The sequence below is a fragment of the Bombus impatiens genome, unplaced genomic scaffold (genome assembly GCF_000188095.3).
Source record: "Bombus impatiens unplaced genomic scaffold, BIMP_2.2 scf_0765, whole genome shotgun sequence".
Taxonomy (NCBI): Eukaryota; Metazoa; Arthropoda; class Insecta; order Hymenoptera; family Apidae; genus Bombus; species Bombus impatiens.
This window is the reverse complement of record NT_177184.1, coordinates 17465-37174: the sequence shown is the minus strand read 5'-3', so window position 1 is coordinate 37174 and position 19710 is coordinate 17465. Positions and strand designations below refer to the sequence as shown.

The 19710-nt window shown below is 40.7% G+C and overlaps 1 protein-coding gene across 1 annotated transcript in view; it reads right to left on the bottom strand.

Moving 5' to 3' along the window:
* Positions 1–580: 580 nt before the first annotated feature.
* LOC100746231 (protein gooseberry-like) overlaps positions 581–19710 on the bottom strand; it is a 24004-nt gene continuing 4874 nt past the window's right edge. Inside the window, exons 2-7 of the mRNA XM_024370456.2 lie at positions 13823–14136; positions 13063–13192; positions 7986–7988; positions 5972–6143; positions 5524–5808; positions 581–842 (exon numbers count right to left, since the gene is read on the bottom strand). Of these exons, the coding sequence (XP_024226224.2) occupies positions 581–842; positions 5524–5808; positions 5972–6143; positions 7986–7988; positions 13063–13192; positions 13823–14136 (1166 nt within the window). The remainder of the gene's footprint in view (positions 843–5523; positions 5809–5971; positions 6144–7985; positions 7989–13062; positions 13193–13822; positions 14137–19710) is intronic.

The following is a 19710-nucleotide window of genomic DNA, read 5'->3' as shown; positions in this document are numbered from 1 at the left end:
TGGAAATAAACGTTAACGTCAATTATTCGCGTCATTGCCGAATAAATATGTGCACTTTAAGATATTCCTTCTCGTGTAACATTTTACAAATCTTCTCTCGAAGGAAACGATAACTTGAAACAGCTAAAACGAATTAAGATATCTTAAGATTCAACAGATACTATATATACATTGCGTGTCTAAAAATAGAAAAAGAAAAATAAAAACAATAGAGGCTTACAGCAGCGTTATACTATATACATATTTGCATCGTGGCTGGCGTTAGGATTATAATTTAACATGTCGAAAGAGAGCATTTCGATTTTCCCCCGTGAAACAACGTACAAACGTAATCACTCTACGTGTTAAAGGTCGCCTTTCGTAGATTTCTTCGTTTTACCTCCGCTGTAACGTTGTACATTTTCCATGACGTTACATATTTCGTACGGTAAATTCGAAAATGAAAGATCTAGATTTTCTAGAACTTTCACGTTTTTCTAGAATTTAGTGTAATCTTCTCGAAGGGAGTTACACAGGAAAAAGAATTCGGTTACTGGACTCTCGTTTTTCTCTTTCTGCCATTTGAACTGTTTACCGCGGTTCAGTGAACTCTGCCACAGACCTGCGACTCGATTCCACCCAGATAAGGGTAGCCGCTCTTCGCCTCGCTGGGGCTGTGAGGTGTCACGTGATGGTTTATCCCTGCCGGGGTTGGCACCCCTGAAGACGCACCCTGGACCATGCACGCGCTCATATTGGACGCTGTAGGGCTGACACTGCCGCTCAGGCTACCTAGATTCAAATTGCTGGTAGTGAGATTAGAGGCCAGATTGCTGCTACCGTAGTGAGAGGCGTTGAACAATCTGCAACGAAAAAAGAAACGGAGCTCTGCAATGGATGTTTTCTCGGGTTTGTTCAAGGATAAGGAGAGGCAGAGTTAATCGTCGTAATTACAGTCTCCGACTTCTGTTACATCAGAGAAGGGAAATTTATGTGCGACTGCGTGAGTGTAGCGCTGCTGAAGTTATTTAGTTGAAAAATCGTTTATGTTAGGTATACGTGTAATCAACTTGTACCCTGGTATTATGTACGTCATATAATAAACTTCTCTGGTGCGATCATCAGCTACTCTTGAAGGAAAAAATAAAGGGAAGTGTAACTAACTACATAGCGATACAAATTTGTTTGATTCCTGACATAATATCGATCTTGGTAATTAAAACGATACGTCGTTGTATGAAAGAAGTTTCTATACGAATAAATGTTCGATCGATAGCGAAGAATTTATTATTTCGTTTAAATATCTCTGCAAACCAGAATTGCATTTTGTGAAGCTTCCTCGATGAAGTTTCAATCGAAGAATCCTAAACGTTGCAATTGTTAATCTACTTTCTGCGATTCTGCATCTTTCACAGACATTTTCTGCGTATTTCGAATCGTTATCTCGCACGAACGTATAAACCAATTTTTCGTTTCTTCGATAAGTACCACGTTTTCTACGAGATTAATTAACAAACAAATTAATAGGACCACCTATGATCCGATCTTACATCTACGGTTCGAAGGAGAAACGAACGGAACATGTTAGTTGCCCCAACTATGCGCAGTTTATATTACGGAAGGATTATCTGTACACGTTTAATTTCTCTAAACCTCAAGCATTCCAATTTGCCCTGAAAACGAAACTCCTTCGCAGCATCTGCTGATTACCTGACACTCTGATCGATACGACAAAAAGAAAGAATCTCTCGTCCAATCTTAGAGAGTCATCGGTGGCGTATTAAAGGAATCACGGCCTATAAAGCGCAGATCTACGTGCATCGTGAGTATCCGCGGATGAGATGATCGCGAGAGATGGGGAACGCAGAAGGCAACGAAATTCATACGCATGTTGCGCTGAATGTAAAGCAGGTCGACGACGCGGCGTTCCTGGCGAGCGCAGGCGCGACCGTATCAAAGTATTAAAACTGCGGGGCAGTTTCGCCTGCGCATAACCTCCCGATGAAATTCTCTTTTCGTTTCTCGCGAGTCTCAAAGTAACCGCCGGCCAACTTCTCCCTCGTTTCGCCGTGCAATCAAAGCTCGCTGCTCGTTTGCAAACCGATACCGGGGCAAGGCAGCGAGCTTCACGCTCGCACACGTACGAGTACGAATCGTTTAGGGCGTGTCGAGGCTGCCAACAACCGATTTCAAAACGGAGTAGCGGCCCTTTTGACCGTTTCGGCACAGCAGCACGGTTAAGGACCCTAAAGCGTGCCGATGCTGGAACCATTTAATTCCTCTCTCTCCTTTCTTCTTCCTTTATCCGCGCGCCTTTTTCCTTCGTCGTATTCTCGTCCACCCTTTCTCGTCCTCTTCGTCCTTGCACCTTAATTCCTTCTGGGAAACGGTACAGCGGAAGCTGCACGATTTATCGACCGTCCCCGCGTGCTCTACGAATCTATTTCCCTCTAGCCAACCAACGCTACAAATCATATTCAGCTCTATGGAATTGTTAATGAATTCCAGCGAACTTTAGCTGCAACGAATAATTTACAATCGACGCTCGCTGAAATTAAGGCAGAGGCGAGCGGCTGGAGAATTCGTTTGGCAAAAGGCGTTTACAGATGGGCTGGTTTGAAATTTTTTCACGTTCGGTGAAACATCCTGACATTTCCTTCACACGAGGGTTCTTTACCGGGGAGATACCTTACCGGTGTTCGATTAAACCAACTTCGAATATCTTTATCCGAGCGTAGGTTTCTGTTGTTCGATCGCAGATAGCGAGGAAAGTCGATGCTGTCGTTCTAACAAGAACAGCGAATTCCACTTACTTTACGCCGTATGTTTCAAGTATAATCTTGTTACGTAGAACTGCAGTCTTCTTATAATTAGATCACTGGCGTATAGCAAGATAATAAATATCTAGGAAAAATTAATTTTCACCTATTTATATGAAAAATCGAAAGACTACACGAGTGTAATTATTCCTTGACGTTTCTGCACCAGAGACGGAACATGACTAGAGACTTCGAAATTAATTTGGAATGATTCAGCAGCGATATAGGTGCAATATCCAACGAAAGCAAATTTCAAAATATAAAACATGAAATTGGAAATATCTCTGACTGCTCTAACGATCGCGTTAGCGTTTAATATAATTCCCTTTGTTTTGGCCGCTCCAAAGCTTCCTGTATTTTGAACCATTAATATTCCTCTCGTGCTTCGGCGTCGTTTTGCTCCTCAAACATCCCAATTCCCTGTGAAATTTCATCGGAACGACGCATACGTGCTACTGTCGCATAAAATGCCTGCTGTCCTTCTCCGGCAAAGTCAATTAACCAAAGGCAAAACGCTACTTCATTATATTTCCGATGCTTGGCGTTCGTTTTTAATAACAACGGAGAGAACGGCTGGCACGATGATTATCGCCTGTATAAACGCAAATGGATATCCATAAAACGCGTGCACCTTGAAAGCGGTGCGCCGCGAAATTCAAACGACGATGATATTCAGCTGAATCGAATCGCGTGGCGTAATCTTCTGCCCGATGTGATTTCCGCGATCGCGCGGCTACCACGAGGCCGATAAAACGAATGAAAAATGGTCCGCGGTAATGTCTACGGTGTCGGTGGAATTTCGTAGAGGCAGACCCGAAAATCGTGGCAGTCGAGGTCGAACCGCTTCCGGGGTGAAGCAGAGGCCACGAAGTCCCCCGGTTAAAGCTGGATCATCGGCGAAGATCAAGACCCGCGTTGGATTATTAGCCGGTAGCGTTTCATTACGGGGGCCGAAGAAGCAACATAATTGAGGACCACACAGAAAACGTGTCGGTGGGGTCCCGGCTGCTTCGCCGTGCCGAGCCAACAACTCTCTTTCTCTCCTTCGTCTGCCTTCTTCTCATTCTTCTCTTTTCCTCCTCGGGGAGTCTTTCGTCTCACCTGTTTCATCCACCGCGCGTCGCTTTCTCGTTATTTTCTTTGCTTTTCCCCGCTCGTTCGGCCGATTCTCCTCTTCAGGGATTCCATCGCCCAGAGATTCGTACGGTTCGAAACAGTTCGACGCTCGTCATTTCTTCGTCGTCTGTTTTTAGCTATTCGCGTGGTACGTTACGCTGGTCCACAGTTTCGAATCGTCTTTAATATTCATGACTTTCAAAGCAAATCGGCCAGTAGCGTAGTTCGCTGTTATTTCCTGTCTTTGGTAGCTTCGATGGAGATCAAGCGAATCGTGTATCGTCGCGTTTGTATTTTAAATTTGCAAATAGTAATCATCGTTCATCGATTCGTTTCGTTAAAGTTGGGCGCTACTTTAATACACCATGGGCATCGTAATATTTCGTCTTATCAGACACCTGATTCTTTCATTGAAGTATCTTATCTGATATATCTCCATTTTTCAATATATGGTAAAATATTCCAGTTTAAGAACTGTAATGTTACGCAGATTCTTATGAAACGATGACTGAATACTCGAAACCGTATAAAGAGGAAGAAAGATAGGAAGAAAGATAGGGAAATTTGAAAAGAGATGAATCTAAGGATAAAGAAGGAACGATATGTATTTTGTCAACGATTAATCCATCGATGAAATCTAATCTTTCCGCTGTATAACTACATACCGATTTCAAACATTTGATTCGATACTTGTTCTCTTGTCGAATAAGTACCAAATTTTCGACCAGTAGATTGCACATGACGTGCACGCACGTATAGTAAAAAGGTTGTCGCGGATTTAACCCTTCCTCTTCCTTTTCTCCAGTTTCAGATTCTCAGATTCCGCTTTCAACTTCTCGCTACGCTCTCCGGTTCGCTGTTTCGTTCGTCTTTCTCCTAGGGACTTTCGTCGTTTGCGGTCTGCGCTGCAGCGAATTGGCCTCTGCACTCGGCGTGTAACAGCACGCTGCAGCAGGCGAGCATTTCGCCAACCTGTTATTACGCCACAATGGCTGAATTAATTGTTCGAAACACCCTGTGAGCACAGGCTGCCTTCGCTCTTTCTCCTCACCGAGTATCTCCCGCATTTCTTTCCTTTTTTCTACTAAAGCTTTCCCCTCCGTAAGGCTTGCCCGCTTTAAACGCCCGGGATAATGTATCTCTACCCCGACAACGTGCACTTTGCTTCGACAGTGGACCTCGTGGGGGGTCCTTCTCTGACTTTTAAGCTCCACCGAATTAATATTTTTCCCACTTACGATTATGTTCGAAGCGCGCAGAATTACAAATGGAAAACTTTCTTCTGGCAGTGGAAACGAGACACAGTTGTTAAAAATAGATCCGGAATTCTTACGAGAAGAGAGAAGAGAAGATACGTTTAAAAAGAAGCATCGAAGCTTAACGGGATGGTGGAACTTGGAAAACGAAAGTTCTCTGAGCAAACGATAGTTTAGAAAATGTTTAACGTTAAAATCATCGCCTCTGTTTGCTATCTCGTTTGACTTTGTATTTCGTGTTCCTGACAGGCAATGAATTCTATCAAATTCTATCGGTTCTAACGTTTATCATTCACTGGCTCCTACGTTTTATCGTCTTGTTTAATAAAAGTCTTTGATAAATAGCAACTCACCCGTAATTCTCGGCAGTCGGTCTTGGCCATTGTTGCTGAGCAGCGTAGTAATTCTCGCTATAGTTGTAATGTTGAGGATAACCAGCCGTGGTTGCTGCGGCTGCAGCTACCGATGCTTGGCCATAGCTCTGATAACTTTCAGCACTGCTACCGTAATGTTGAGTTTGAAACGATTGCAAGCTCATTGTGTTGAAGGCGTTCAACTGTTGACTGTTCAACTGCTTGCGAAGTCTGGCTCGTCTGTTACTGAACCATACTTGCACGCGTGCTTCAGTCAAATTTGTTCTGCAACGAAACCGAGAAAGAGATTTTGAGTCGATCGTTTCGTGTAGAAACTACCACGATTCTGCTCGTTTAATCGTAACAATTTGAATCGGTGGTTGGATTTTGTATAAACCAATAAGAACACAGAGTAACATTTATATAGAAAGATAAAAATTCCACGTACTTTTGTGCCAACTCTTCTCTGGTATACACGTCGGGATACTGTGTCCGATGGAAAGCAGCTTCAAGTTGCTCCAGTTGTTCACCAGTGAACGTGGTCCTGCTTCTACGTTGCTTCCTCTTCAAGGCGATTCCTGGCTCGCTCTCTGTGTCCGAGTCATCGCCACTGCTGCCTCCTAAAGTCAGAATGTAAAATAAAAATATTAATTAACAATACGAGAATAATGTCGATCTTTCCTTCGTATCAAACTATTTTCTTCTCGTTCGTCGTAACTTAGTTGAACAAATACCATTGAAACTGCAATTGTATCATTGTTGCACCTGAACCGGAGTAAGAAGTCAATTTTCAATGACCATAGTACATTATACAAAACTATGGTTCCGATCGTGTCAGCTAGATACGTAATGTAAGCTCGAACGATATGTAAAGAATCTTTCCTCCAATAATTTCGACGAAATCCTACGCAGGGCTGAATTATTACTCTCAACCTATTTTTCATCCTACAATCGCGAGGAAAATCTTGTCACCGACCAAACGCTTTGTGCAATATCAAATCATCTTAGAAAAGATCATTCCTGGTATCCAACAGCATAAAGATACTAAAAAACGAATCTCCTATTTTTAAGCAATCAACGAATGAGGAGATAGAAGGAAAAAGTCGTTTGCGTGTGTTATCACGAACGATCGAAAGATTTCTCTCAATCACGATACGTATACGCAGGCGTGATGAAATTAATTATGAAAAGCGGCGTTTTCTGCTGCTTGGCACGCGAAAGAGGAGGAATTGAAAATTCCAGGGAACGCGGCGGACGAAGCCGCGCTCTTATCGACGAAAGGAATCGATGCTAAAGGTCCAAGAGATCCCGGCGAGATGTTACGGAGCACGCTTCTTAATAGCGGCAAGAAGGTCTCCCAGTCCAGCACGTGCTGCACGTCAGATACCGAAGATAGGAAGCGAGTCGTTCACGCCCACAGTTCACACGCCGGACTCGGCAACCCACCATTAAGACCCTCCTGATTACAGCCGTGCCAGCCGAACCTATACTAAACTAAAACACCGGAGAAATTAGGGTCCGCCGCGAAGAAATTAAGTTCTTTGACATGTCCCGTCCCACCCGAGCTAAACGAAAGCCTGTCCAACGTCCACGAGATACTTCCTTTCGTCTGCCCTCGCGAGGCTCCGTACCGGAAACTCTTTCGTCTCTCCAATCGACGTCGAGTTTTACGACAACGTAATTGCGCGCCTCTTCTAACGTTTCTGCCTTTCGTTCTCTGCAGCCTTTCGTTTAACCCTTTCGAGTATCGCCGCTATTGTTTCTAATCTCTATCTTGGAAATGTTGCGAGACGAACGGTTGTGCCGTCAGCTTGAACACGTTGTAAACGCAAGTTTGATTATATTCAACAATTGCGTAGGGTCAGTGGATTCTTGTCGATTTATTCGCCTGGCAACTAAGTGATTGCGGGTTTTGTCATTAGGTGGTAATGAGAAAATCCGCAATCACTTAGTTGCCTATCCAATACATTGAGATAACAGGTGTCAGATAAAGAGACATGCAGAGTGATAGGTGTAAAAAGTGGCACAATTGGATAGAATATTCGATGAGACAAAATAAGGAAACATACGGTAAAATTTGTTCGCACGACGCCCCATTTCCGAGAAAAACGAGTTCCATGATATGACAACTAGACGTAAAACTGGCTGAATTGAACAAGAGTAATCGATAGGAGTTAAATTACACGTGAAAATAAGTAAAAAGCGTGGAATATGAGGCTTGAAAATGAGGCCTTGAACGAAAAATCTTATTTTACATTTACGACTTATTTTCGCACGAATAATAACGCCCTGCCGATTGTTTTCTCGTACCTAGTCTTGGTACTTAGCCAGGTTTAAGTATACTTGGCAAATTTTCAAACTCGATTTTCTCAGAAACGAAGCGTCGTACGAAAGAATTTTATTGCATATTTTCGACTTATTTTTTCACACAGAATCACTCTGTTCCCAATTGTATTCATCACCAGCTACGATCCACCCTTTCTAATCGTTACCAATTGTTCTGTAATTACATTCCAAATGCTGAAGCGTACGAGACGCTGTATATCTATTAATGTCAGTTATTCATGACTAATGATACTGCACTTTGTAACAGAGAGATTGGAACTGCTCATTTTTGCCCAATTTCCTTTAGATTATCGTGGCAATACATCGAAAGTATCGCAATCCAGCAACCTACTCTCCGTAAGTATTTTCTTTAAAAATACCAAATACGTCGTTTTTTAATTTTCGAGAAGATCGAATGCATCGCTTAAATAACAAAGAATTGTTATATAACTATTTTCGTAGAATTAAGACTTTCTTCGGTCTCTTGTGCTGGAAAGAGTTAAGAGGCTACGCGCATCTACACGGATTAAATAAAATCGATCTTCCAAAGAGAAGAGTTTTTTCACTCTTATAATTGTTCGATTTTAAAAATGTCTGTCGAAAGAAAGATCCTCGTTCGAAATATTCCTTAGAAACTTTCCTGTTCCAGTTCCCTAAACTAACGAAGCTACAGTGTCTCAAGTTTGATTAGACGCGCACGTTTAAGTTGAGATCGGAGTTTGCGAACCTTCGAAGATTAATGTTTAAAAAAATTATACGAAAGAATATTTTTTCTGCATTTCGTTAAAGTGATAGGCGAATTAAATCGTGATCGCAGTTTCGTTCGCGTCCGTGCAAAAGTTTTTTTTACATTTTCTTCCCCTTTCGACTCAGACACGGCAATTTATGCGTCGATTCCTGAATTAAGTCGATCGATCGACGGGAACGAACGTCTAAATCAATAGCACCTGCGCGAACGTCAGCTCTCGAATTCATGAAGTTGAACGCCGCGAAGTGTACGGCGGTTTCTTCGAGATTAAAGACCTCGCCGCAGCCGTAAATCCTCGTGACGGTTTGAGCAGAACATCTAACCACTTCTCCAAGCCTTCACGCTTTCCACGGCCAGTCAACGCTCGCTTATACCGTGGTTTGTTTCAACAAATAACGAAAAATATCTTGATCGTTCGTTGTTTACTTAAACAGCATGATTTTTTCATTCGTTTAATGCAACGACGAAGGTTTCCCGCACGAAAATCAAAGCTACGCTTTGAATATACTTCTTTGAATAAAATCGTGTAACTCTTTGCACAGTGTCGCGAAGGATATTACTTTTTCAGCTTTAAATTCTTCTCGTGAGAAAAAGATGCTTTTTGGCCTCTTCTCGATGTTTTCTCCCAACGTACAGCGATAAACGTAATAATAAATGAAATAATAAAATAATCTAATAGTCTGACTCGTTACACGTACAACATCAAAGTTGTACATTTAAAAGATTTGTAAACATAGAGTAAAGAAAACATATAAAATAATAAATCAAAGATCTGGAATTAATGTACGTTATCAAGTTTTACTCGCGTTTCGTTAAACGAAACGAAGATTCGTTGAACTCGACGAAACGATATCGTTACACTACAAAGAGCATGATGAATATCGACAGTATAAAGTCAAACAGAGAACCGCAAAGGGTTAATCGTCCAAAACCGTGTAAACAATTACTGTCGGGGGAAGCAGACAGTTATTATCATTATCCCTGACAGTTTCGCTTGACTACCACTTTAGATCAGCGGAACATCTAAATCAATAGAGTCGGACCCTGTTGTTCCTCGAAGAAAACGGCAGGCTCGCTCTGGTGTTGGCGGTTTGTAAGATTAGAGGCAGCCGGATACGGAGCACGAGAGACCACACGCCGCGTGTGTACACGCTCTACCTTTTCCTCTCCGTGTCCTCTCTTTCTCTGCTCTGGCTCTCACCGATCTTCTGCCTCTTCTTCTTACCTTAACCTCTTCTTCTGCCCGCTATTTTTTGCCTTCGTGCTGCTTTCTAGCTTTCCGTTTTGTACTAACTGCCCGTTTAATTTTTAACGAGGATGAGAATGCTCAGCCGAGTGTTCGAACGTAAGCGCTACGTGGAATTAAACGGGGTAGATATTATTGCTACTTTATAATAGCACTTATAATTTCATATATCAACATAGGAATAGAGAGCAAGTCAAAAATTAGGACCTTGGGTGGGCGTAAAAGTGGATATAAAGTTAATTAGTATCGATGTATCGAGGCAGACATTTTTCATTTTTGTAACTTTAATAAAAAAATTATTTATGGCGCGATGACTAAATTCGACGTTGTTCGTTTCAGTTAAGGGAAGCTCGTTTATTAGAAGACAATTAGAAAATTAGTCGTGAGAAAATATTTCATTGGTAGAAAATTATTATCGTAATTTACAGGGCTTCTAATTCTTGCAAATTTACTGCGTTACAAGTATGCGTATAGAAGAGTGTAATCTGATAGAATAATTTTAATTCCTTTCATTTATCACAGCCAGCAGCGTTAAAATCCTAACTTACGTAACGTTACTTCTTATTATTTTTCATTTCATATATGTATATCTATTTTTCTTTCTATACAAATCTCCGAAAAACCCACAACCGCGATTGAATGTTTCAAAAGACCTCATTGCCCTTACGTCGCGCGAAAGCAGGAATGAAAAGATCCATAAAGATTTTACATCCAATGGGGAGAGTATTCAAAGAGATTCTTTATCCTTCCTGACATTACGTCGACTGCACGTCAACATGGCGATGGATACGATACTCCAGTCTTTTATTTCAATTTTATATCGTATCATCCGCCATAGCGGTTAATTAATTACATTTTTATGCTTCGTAATATCGATGTAAGCCTATAATACACGAATAATACATATAATACATGAATTCTATCATTTATTAAATCATTATTTTAAATGTTAAAGAAAATCTATTAAAAAATCCAACTTCAATGTGTTTCATTTCATTATGTCTAATTATCCACTTTTCTCTCGTTCTAACACTACCAATAGCTAAACCCGTTCCAATGAAAAATCGTCGAATTTCTTATGTCAATAACTGGAATCACGAAGCCATTGCAAAGTTGCTTTTCAAGTAAGCCTGTTAAACGTTTTACAACTTTAATTTTTATTGTTTTTAAATAAATTCGCAAGTGTTACCGAAGCACGGAGAAAAACGTATATGCACAAACTACCGAGGGAAAAAGTATAGTTATTCCGTACAAAAGTAAGGAAAAGGATATCGTAAGTTAAAATACACCCTTCCAACCCTTTCGCCTGTCGTCAAAAAAAGAAAAAAAGAAAGAAAAAATCTTACTTAAGACGATCATTAGCCGCAACAAACAACTAATTTTCTCAAACATTTCCCAAGCAACGCCGTTTATATCCGTAGTAAAATGAGAAGAATCGATTCACGTGATTAAGTATACGCAGAGAGATTATTGCCTGAGAAGGAAGTGCAATTGTAGCTCGCTGGTATAGCAATGCTATTTTCTTCTACGGAGGATATGATCGTGGGAATACAAACTTTACTAAATCATGCAACATTTCACTTAGAAAACGCCTTATAACGCATTCCGGATTCTCGAGCCAGCCGGTACAACGTAATTTGACCGAGGACGAAATGAAGATTTGTGCGCGGCGCGGTGCAAACCGATCAACAGGTAGGCCATCCAGCCGTTCTTACATCGGGCTGCAATTCCCCGGCGTACATCTAATCAAAACTAAATCTTCCCGACAAGGTAATAAACTCGACACATCTACGCACCACGGGACGCCTAATATTTCTTCGCGAGCTTCACCGCCACCAATAAATAAAAAAGAAAGGAACTCCCTTTACGTCCGCCGGCCGGACCTATATTCCCGTTAATCTCCTCTTGCCCTCGAAACTATTCAGTCCTTCGAGCGAGCAAAAGTCTCGCGATGAATAGATTTATTTAAAGAAACGTTGCTGATTTTGTGGAAGAGAAGGTCGGTCGAGTTTTACTCTCGCAGATATTTTTATATCTCCGTCGATATTTTTTCTGAACAATGTTCGTCAAATTCTGCTGCTTTTTTTTTTTTAATATTCCTTTTCTATTTTACACTGTACCCTCTTTGCTTCTAACGCGTACATTTATCAAAATTTTATTTGCTTCTACTTGATCTTTAATCGAGCCGTCCTTCCGCTATGTTGTAGCTTTTTCTAAACAAAATTTGTCAAATTGTGCTCCTTTCTTCGAATATACCTTTTCTCTTTTATATACTTCTTTCGTTGTTTGTAGGCAAAATTTCGTTTGATTATATTTCCTGTATAATCGCGTGGTCTCTTCGTTTCCGAATTGTCAAAAAGTGTTGTCTCCATAGCTGCAGCAGATTGGAGCTGTGTGTATGCAGACAAATAGAAAGTGGATACAGTAACAGAAAGACACAAGAAGTTTCAATAGTGTATCGACTGCTCGTATACGATCCATTATGGTTGTTTGAATATAGAGATACGTATATTCTCGGGGATAATTGTAATGGCCTTTCGTGCCAATACGGATGATCTATAATTAGTAATATCTTTCAGAGTTATTTTATATGGGATCCGAGTATCTTTTACTGTAGTAATAGATCATGAAAAGAGACGATCGTTATATCGTCAGGATAATACGACTCGTTAATTGAAAAAAATAAACTCTATAAGTCTCTCATCAACGATCTAACAGAAGAAATTTTTACTTATTAGTACGAGTGTTGTAGATACACGAGGATTAAGCCTGATACGCTAACTATAAACCATAGATTGCTTCTATATATAATTTCAAGAAGGAATAAATTCTGAAAATATAGTAGTAGCGTCGCTATTAAAAAAGGAGCCGAAGCAGATGAAATTTTTCTCGCCATTGAGATAACGTAATTTGTTACAAGGATCGTCGTAATACCACGAACTACAGCTTTTTTTCAGCCGGTACAAAATGTACGCGGTATTTATCGCTACGGTACCTTAACTCAATTAACGCAGCCGTACGCTGTAATTACGTTTATCGGTCGATTACCTCGAGCGTTTCATTTACGCCGGCCTAATTGTTTACGCGATGTTAAAACAGCGACAATGTTCGCAAATTTACACGCGTCGTACATCTCTATCGATTTCCACGTACAGGTGGTTTTTTCTTTTTTAAATATCGAATTACACGACGATGATCTTAAAGAAAGAAATGGTCTCACCGAGTATTCCGTCAATGGAATGATTTCTTCGAGGATCATCTCCAGGACGAGTCTGATTCGTGGGGCCACGAAGAAGTCTCGAGATACTGGAAACTGACGGCGCTGACGCTTTGTCACAGATACCATCCTGCTGGCAGAACCACGTTGGACCAGTTAGTATACTAATGGAAATTAATCAAACTTCATTTTCTTCCCTTTTACGTCCTCCATCATGTATTCTGAATATTTAACCGAATGTACGATCGCATAATGGCTTTGAATATTCTTCAAGAATTTACTGTGAAATCTTTCAACGGTAGATGATATACGACGAGAAACGTGATATATTAGAAATTGTATAAATAAAGTACATGTCGACTTTCGTTTTATATTTTGAATCACTGTACAGCTAGAATTGTGGTAAAGGGTTTGAAGCTGCGTTGAAACCTCGCACAATCGCAAAATGTTCGATCGGATTCTATTCAAGCAATCTACTTACTACAGCGACTCTTGTGCCAATTCTTAATTACCAGACCAAAACAGGAAATTATAATTAATTATTTTCCCCTCATAAACGAGCAAAATTCCGATTTATTTGAAACGTAGTAGCTTATGTCAATCAACTGTCTCTAATAAATAATCGTTAAAGTAATTCGTCAGGAAAAGAGGAATCACGTCGTTTAATTAACAACCACGACGCGTAATTATAAAAACATTGTCTTATAGACCATAAACATTTTTTCACGGAGCGATCAATAGCGTAAAGACATTATCAACAGACCTTTATCAATTTCTCGCGGATCTCCCAGGTGAATATCCCAGGATTCTGTCTCTTCATATCCTCGATTCTCGCCTCGACTTCCGGTGTCGCGACGCGTGGTTTGCTACCGCCGATCACACCTGGCCTTATCGATCCTGTTTCCTGATATCGATTCAAGATCTTCGACACGCAACCATGAGAAACTCTCAATTGTCTGGAGATCACGCATGGTCTTACACCTGCTGCCGCCATTTCCACGATTTTTAAGCGGATGTGATTCGGCAGTGGACGTCCATTGATAAAAACACCTCCGAGTTGATTCACACGACCTTGTCCTGGAAAAAGGAAAGATGGAAATGCGTAATATACTTGCATTGATACTTGGCGTGAGAACTGGCATGGATGGAACACGCGTTAACCCTGTCACGACTATGAAATCATTTATGGCGTTCAAACGAACCGCTTGTTACAAACCGAGGATGTACGTACGCATTTGATACTGGTATCACGTTACTGAATATTTCCTTCGCTTTTCGGTTTAACGTTAAATTTGTTTGAGCACCGAGAATAGAAAGATGTCTATACAAGTGTACTCTGTCGCAGAAAGTTCGTTAGAGATGAAAGGGTTAATATGCGATAAATTAAGTATGCAATGGGAATGAAACGCGTTAGTTGATCCTAAATTAGGTTTTTCACGAGGTCAGCACAATTTTAAGAAATTCCTATTGTGCAACACATTTGCAGATACGAAACATCTTGAACTGTTTTTGGACGTTCTAATTTTATAGCGTTGACCTGGTCTCCTGAAAGTCTTTTAATCAACTTGTGTACAGCTTTTTTAAACGCTGTTACTAAACTAAATTCTATGGGATTTTCTTCTGAAACGTGCAATTTTTATCAAGATCGAGAAAATCCAAAGTTCTGTGGATAATACAAGCATCTATTTTAGTTGAGATTCTGATGTTACTTACGCGACGATGATGACCGTGCGATGTGAAAAAATGTTCAAATCCCGCAACAGTAGCAACCACGATAAAACGTCCAGATAGTCACCAAAGTCATCATCAACGCTGATTTCAATTTCAGTGATCGAAACACGCGTGCAATTTCATGCAAACCGTATATGCAGTGTAAAAATACTTCTAAATCAATTTGAAAGCGAGAGTCGGTGCAATACGAAAGCTTAAATCTGCGCTGGTATAAAGTGGACATTTTTCGGTTTTATAAAAGTTGTGCAGAAATTTCGGTGTCACGCGAAATGCCACTCAAACGCTAATTACTTGCAATTAGAAACCACTTTAACGAGCCTAATTATAATAACGAAGTGAAACAAGAGAGCAGCAAAATGTAAGCGAAAAAATAAGTAGGAAGGAGCGGCAACCCTTTGAAAAAGTCTTCGAAGGAGGAACTTCGAAAGAGATGCTATTGTCGGTCCTTTTATTAAGCGCATCGTGAAACTCGACGAAGAAAGAACTGCACGTAAGACAGAAATCCATGACTAAGCAAGAGAAGAGTAACGTGTACCTCATACACTATGCGTATGGTTTTGCATATGCAAATATTATGTCTACAGAATATAATATCGATAAAAGATGCTCTAGATTCATCAAGTTTTATAGAAATCAATTAATATTGATATTAAAACAAGCAACATTTTAATATCTTCAACATGTTAATATTAGGACAAGCGATATTTTTAAAATTATGAAAAGGGCAGAATAATGTGTTCTCTGTGTATTCTTTGCACATTGGCTTCGTAATATACAAATCAAAGCAGTTGTAAAACAAGCGATAGGTAAATAACCGTTCGCAACGTTGTGCTCGTCTGATATTTTGAAAAGAATAAAACGTTCAACATCGTACAATAGTAACACCCACATATCTGATTTTGAACAACTTACGGATTCAAAATTATCGAAGATCCTCCATCGATTACCGCACGCAAAGATAAAATTATCAGCGCTTGTAGAAGATTTAGGTTTCTGTAACACTTAATTAATTTCTATCGCGATCCCGTCAATTTGTACATTCGCTGTAAATCTGCATCGAAATAAAAAAAAGAAAAAAATATCGCTGAACCGCAAGAGTGCACGGTGTGCTACCCGCGATATAAACTTTACGACGCGCACAGGTAATTGGATGCGATAAAGAACCATTGTTTCAAACACGTTGCTCGAGGGGGTGTTCTCGCGAGAGAGCTCTCGTAAGTCTTCTCGTATATGACGTCTCATTTCTTAGAGTAATGTTAGACGAAACATTGAACTCTATGCTCTCGCATCTGCTGACACTTTATCGCTATCCACCCCTCCAATTTCAGAAACAAGATTGCGAATGATCAAGTCGACGGTTCGAAATCGCTGGTTTTTGCTCCACGTACATCCACGTACCCTTATTTCGGTTGGTGTAATTCGTAAAAAATAGGCAACACAGCTGACAAACCAATAAAAATGATTTTTATTCCGCTTCAGATTTTCTGTTTTCGCGATCAACAAGAACATGCAGGTATCCTTCGCTAAATTAGACTTCGAACTTTATCGAGGCAGAAACAGGATTATCTTTTGTATTTTCATCACACGTAGCGAATTTGTTCTGTATCTGAGAATTCGTTACGAGATATTTGACCATACCAAGAGCGTAGATCAATCCAGCAAATTAGATGAACAATCGCTAAAAAAGAAATTTTATCTGCCACCTAAAAAAACACCCACTGCAAGAGTTACGTTACAACGACGCGCAGAAACTGCACGTGTAGTTGAAAAGAAACGCAGAAGACCCAATTAATGTCCTAAATAAAGAAACCGCCCGCAATTCGAATGCCGAAGAGATAGGCAATCAGCGGAAGAGAGAGCGAGAGAAAAAGAGATAGTGGAGGCTAACGACTCGCTAAAAATTGATAATCATCGTAGTAATGGGCCTGTCGTTACACGAATCCTTCGTAACACCTGCTACGAAAACTTCTGCTAATTACCACGGCATAACTCAAAAAGATGTACCCCACCATCGTCTCCATCGGCCGTTTTCTGGTGCCGCCAAAGTAGTCCCGTTTCGTCATTCATCAAGTCCGCGAGATTTACATCCCCCTCCCTCCTACTTGGTGGGATCCCGATGGCCCGTAAGGCGCGTAAGGACATATCCACAAGCGCGTGCAACGCACACACCGCGCTCTTAGGCGGATCGTCGCGTACGCACGGCCCTCGGACACCTCTCATGACGTCAGTCAGGCCGCGGGGCCCGACGGGATTACAGGCAAGATCAAAAGGCGCCGACCGCCGCCGCCGACTCGATCTCACTCGCTCTTTCTCTTTTCACGGTCTTCGTCTTTGCCCCACGTTCCTCTGAGTACGCGCGAGGAGAGTCGCGCGGGATCCAAAACGGGCTCGGAGCGAAAGGACCTGGTCACGGGGTGGCCACTTCTTCAGGGTCCCCATGGACTTCGTTGGCGCGACAATATGTGAAATTTTCTGCATAACCCGGTCGATGTGTCCTCCATTGCGAAACACGGTTACAAGTTGCGCACTGGCATGGTAAGAGCAACTTTGTTGCGCACTGGCATGGTAAGTGCAACTTTGTTGCGACCGACTACTCGAATAACTCGCGGTCGGTGATCCGCTATATACGTGGTTGTTGAGAGGATTTAAAGGAAGCTACTATCTGATAGTCGTTACACAGAGGAGGAAATTTCGATGAACGTAATTCTTGGGAATTTTTTAGTCTCGTCGGAAGTCTTCTCGATCTTCGAATCTTTAATTCTTCGACCTTTTTTTGCGGGGATGTAGTATACCTTTTTCGTGGACGAATTATGCGAGGATGTTTAAAAAGCTCAGGGATACACGTAGTTGGAACGTAGCCAGAAATTGATGAAGGGGCACGCGGTCTTGTGATTCGAAGGTATCGACCATATGGTGGACACGCATATTCACTGTATGTGGACACGGGAGGACACGTAGAAAATCTTCGTATAATAGTAATAGGGTAGTAAAGGGATAGTAGTAGTAATAAAAGAAGTAGTAACGTTTTACAAGTAGTAGAACAGCGCGTATACATGTTGGCTAGTGGGAAGGAAGCAAGGTGGATCTTCGTTGATGGTGAGTGGTAATTGGTAGAAATAAGGAAGAGAGGAATATGTCTATGGGTTAATATCGAGGGTCAAAGAGAATTTAAATTGTTGACTCTGTTAGGTTTCAAGAAGACTCTTTTTCGGATAATGAAATTGCAATCGGATTAGTTTTGGGATGTTTTCATTCAGCTTAGGATGATTAGATTCGTGAATGTTAATGTGTAATGACCAATTAAGAAACATTCGTATCAATTAATTTTTATTATAAAATTATAAAATTTATTATAAAAGCAGTACCATATCTTTCAAAGTATGGACGTAAGTTACGTAGTATTACGAAGATGTGATGCTAGTGTCATAGGATTATCGTAAACAGGTCGGTCAGTATATCCTCGTTTATCTTTGAACGAGCAACTTCTCTATCTTTGTTTTTCAACGTATTTCGATCCTCCGATGGAAACTACTTGCTGAAGCATAATCTAGATCTAGAGCAAGAAACGTGTGACGCTCATTAACATGTTTGAGAACTTTGTATCTGGTCGCGGAGCTAAGACCACCCTGTAGAAAAGATAAAAGGGGCCGATCTGTTCGGTATGATGGAGAAAATAATTCCCAGCATGAATTATTGATAACAGGTAATTGATTGTGGGCGATCACGCTAATATCCATGATCGTGCCGATATGAAGCGATAGGGGCTTCCCCGATTTGAATTCGCTCGACGCAACTCGCATGATTAAAATTTACCCTAAGGCTATCGAGTTTCAATGGTGTTGGTATTTGTTAGATATCATTTGACTAGCAGTGGCCATAAAGTATACTTAATTTATCAAATCTCGTGTGCACGAAGTAGACTACGCCTTCTATCATCAATAACGTGAATTTTTCTTTTCGATGTTATTAAACGTTACTTTACTATAGAATTGCAGCTTAGATTGGCAATCCATAAGAAGAATACTATTCCTCCATTACTCTGACATATTTATTGTATCTCCTGAATTCGTTATCCTACATTTCACACATTTATTTCTCCTCTAATTCGTTCTCCAACAGTATTTTTAGATTGCTCTTATTAGTAACATTTATAACACGAGTAAGCAAAGATTCAATTTCTATTCGATGCAAGTATAACTTCGAACGATCGAAAACAAAGGGACAAATATTTCAAGGCCGTAAGGAGCGCGACAAAAATATATATACATAAGAAACATTGAAAAATAATATGTAACACTCGTCTACGATAAAGAATCATCGTTACATGTTCTACGTTATTTGCGGCTGTCTATCGCTGTATTGAAAATGTTAGAATTACGTATGAAAATATAATAACGATCGTATATCGTAACATATTTATTATTTTATAAAATAGCTGTCGTATCTATAAAAAAGTTACTGACCCCTAGAAACCAGAACAAGGAAGTCGATCAACAAACACGAACGTATACAGAACCACGACGATCTAGAAATACAACGATCAAATTAAAATGAAAAGTCCAGCGAAGAATGAAGTAACTAAAATTCACGTGCCAGCTCATCGAACGTATCTCTACGAGGAATAAATCACAGCGAATCAATAAGAACAGCCGGAGCCAGCACTTTAACGAAGCTAACGAACCTAAAATCCATAACGCGGCGCGTTCCGGGCGATTTTTCAGAGCGGCCAAACCCGGCAAAACAAACCGCTCGTTAACCATTCCGAGCTCGGTTGATCAAGAATCAATGACCAATTCCGTTCGTTTCGAATAGCATTCGTAACCGCATGATAAATGACGAATTGCGCAAACAATCGGGACGGGAACGTGTCTCGATCGCTGGTTGCCTGCTCGCCTGGCGGCCCCGATGAAAAGCCAAGGG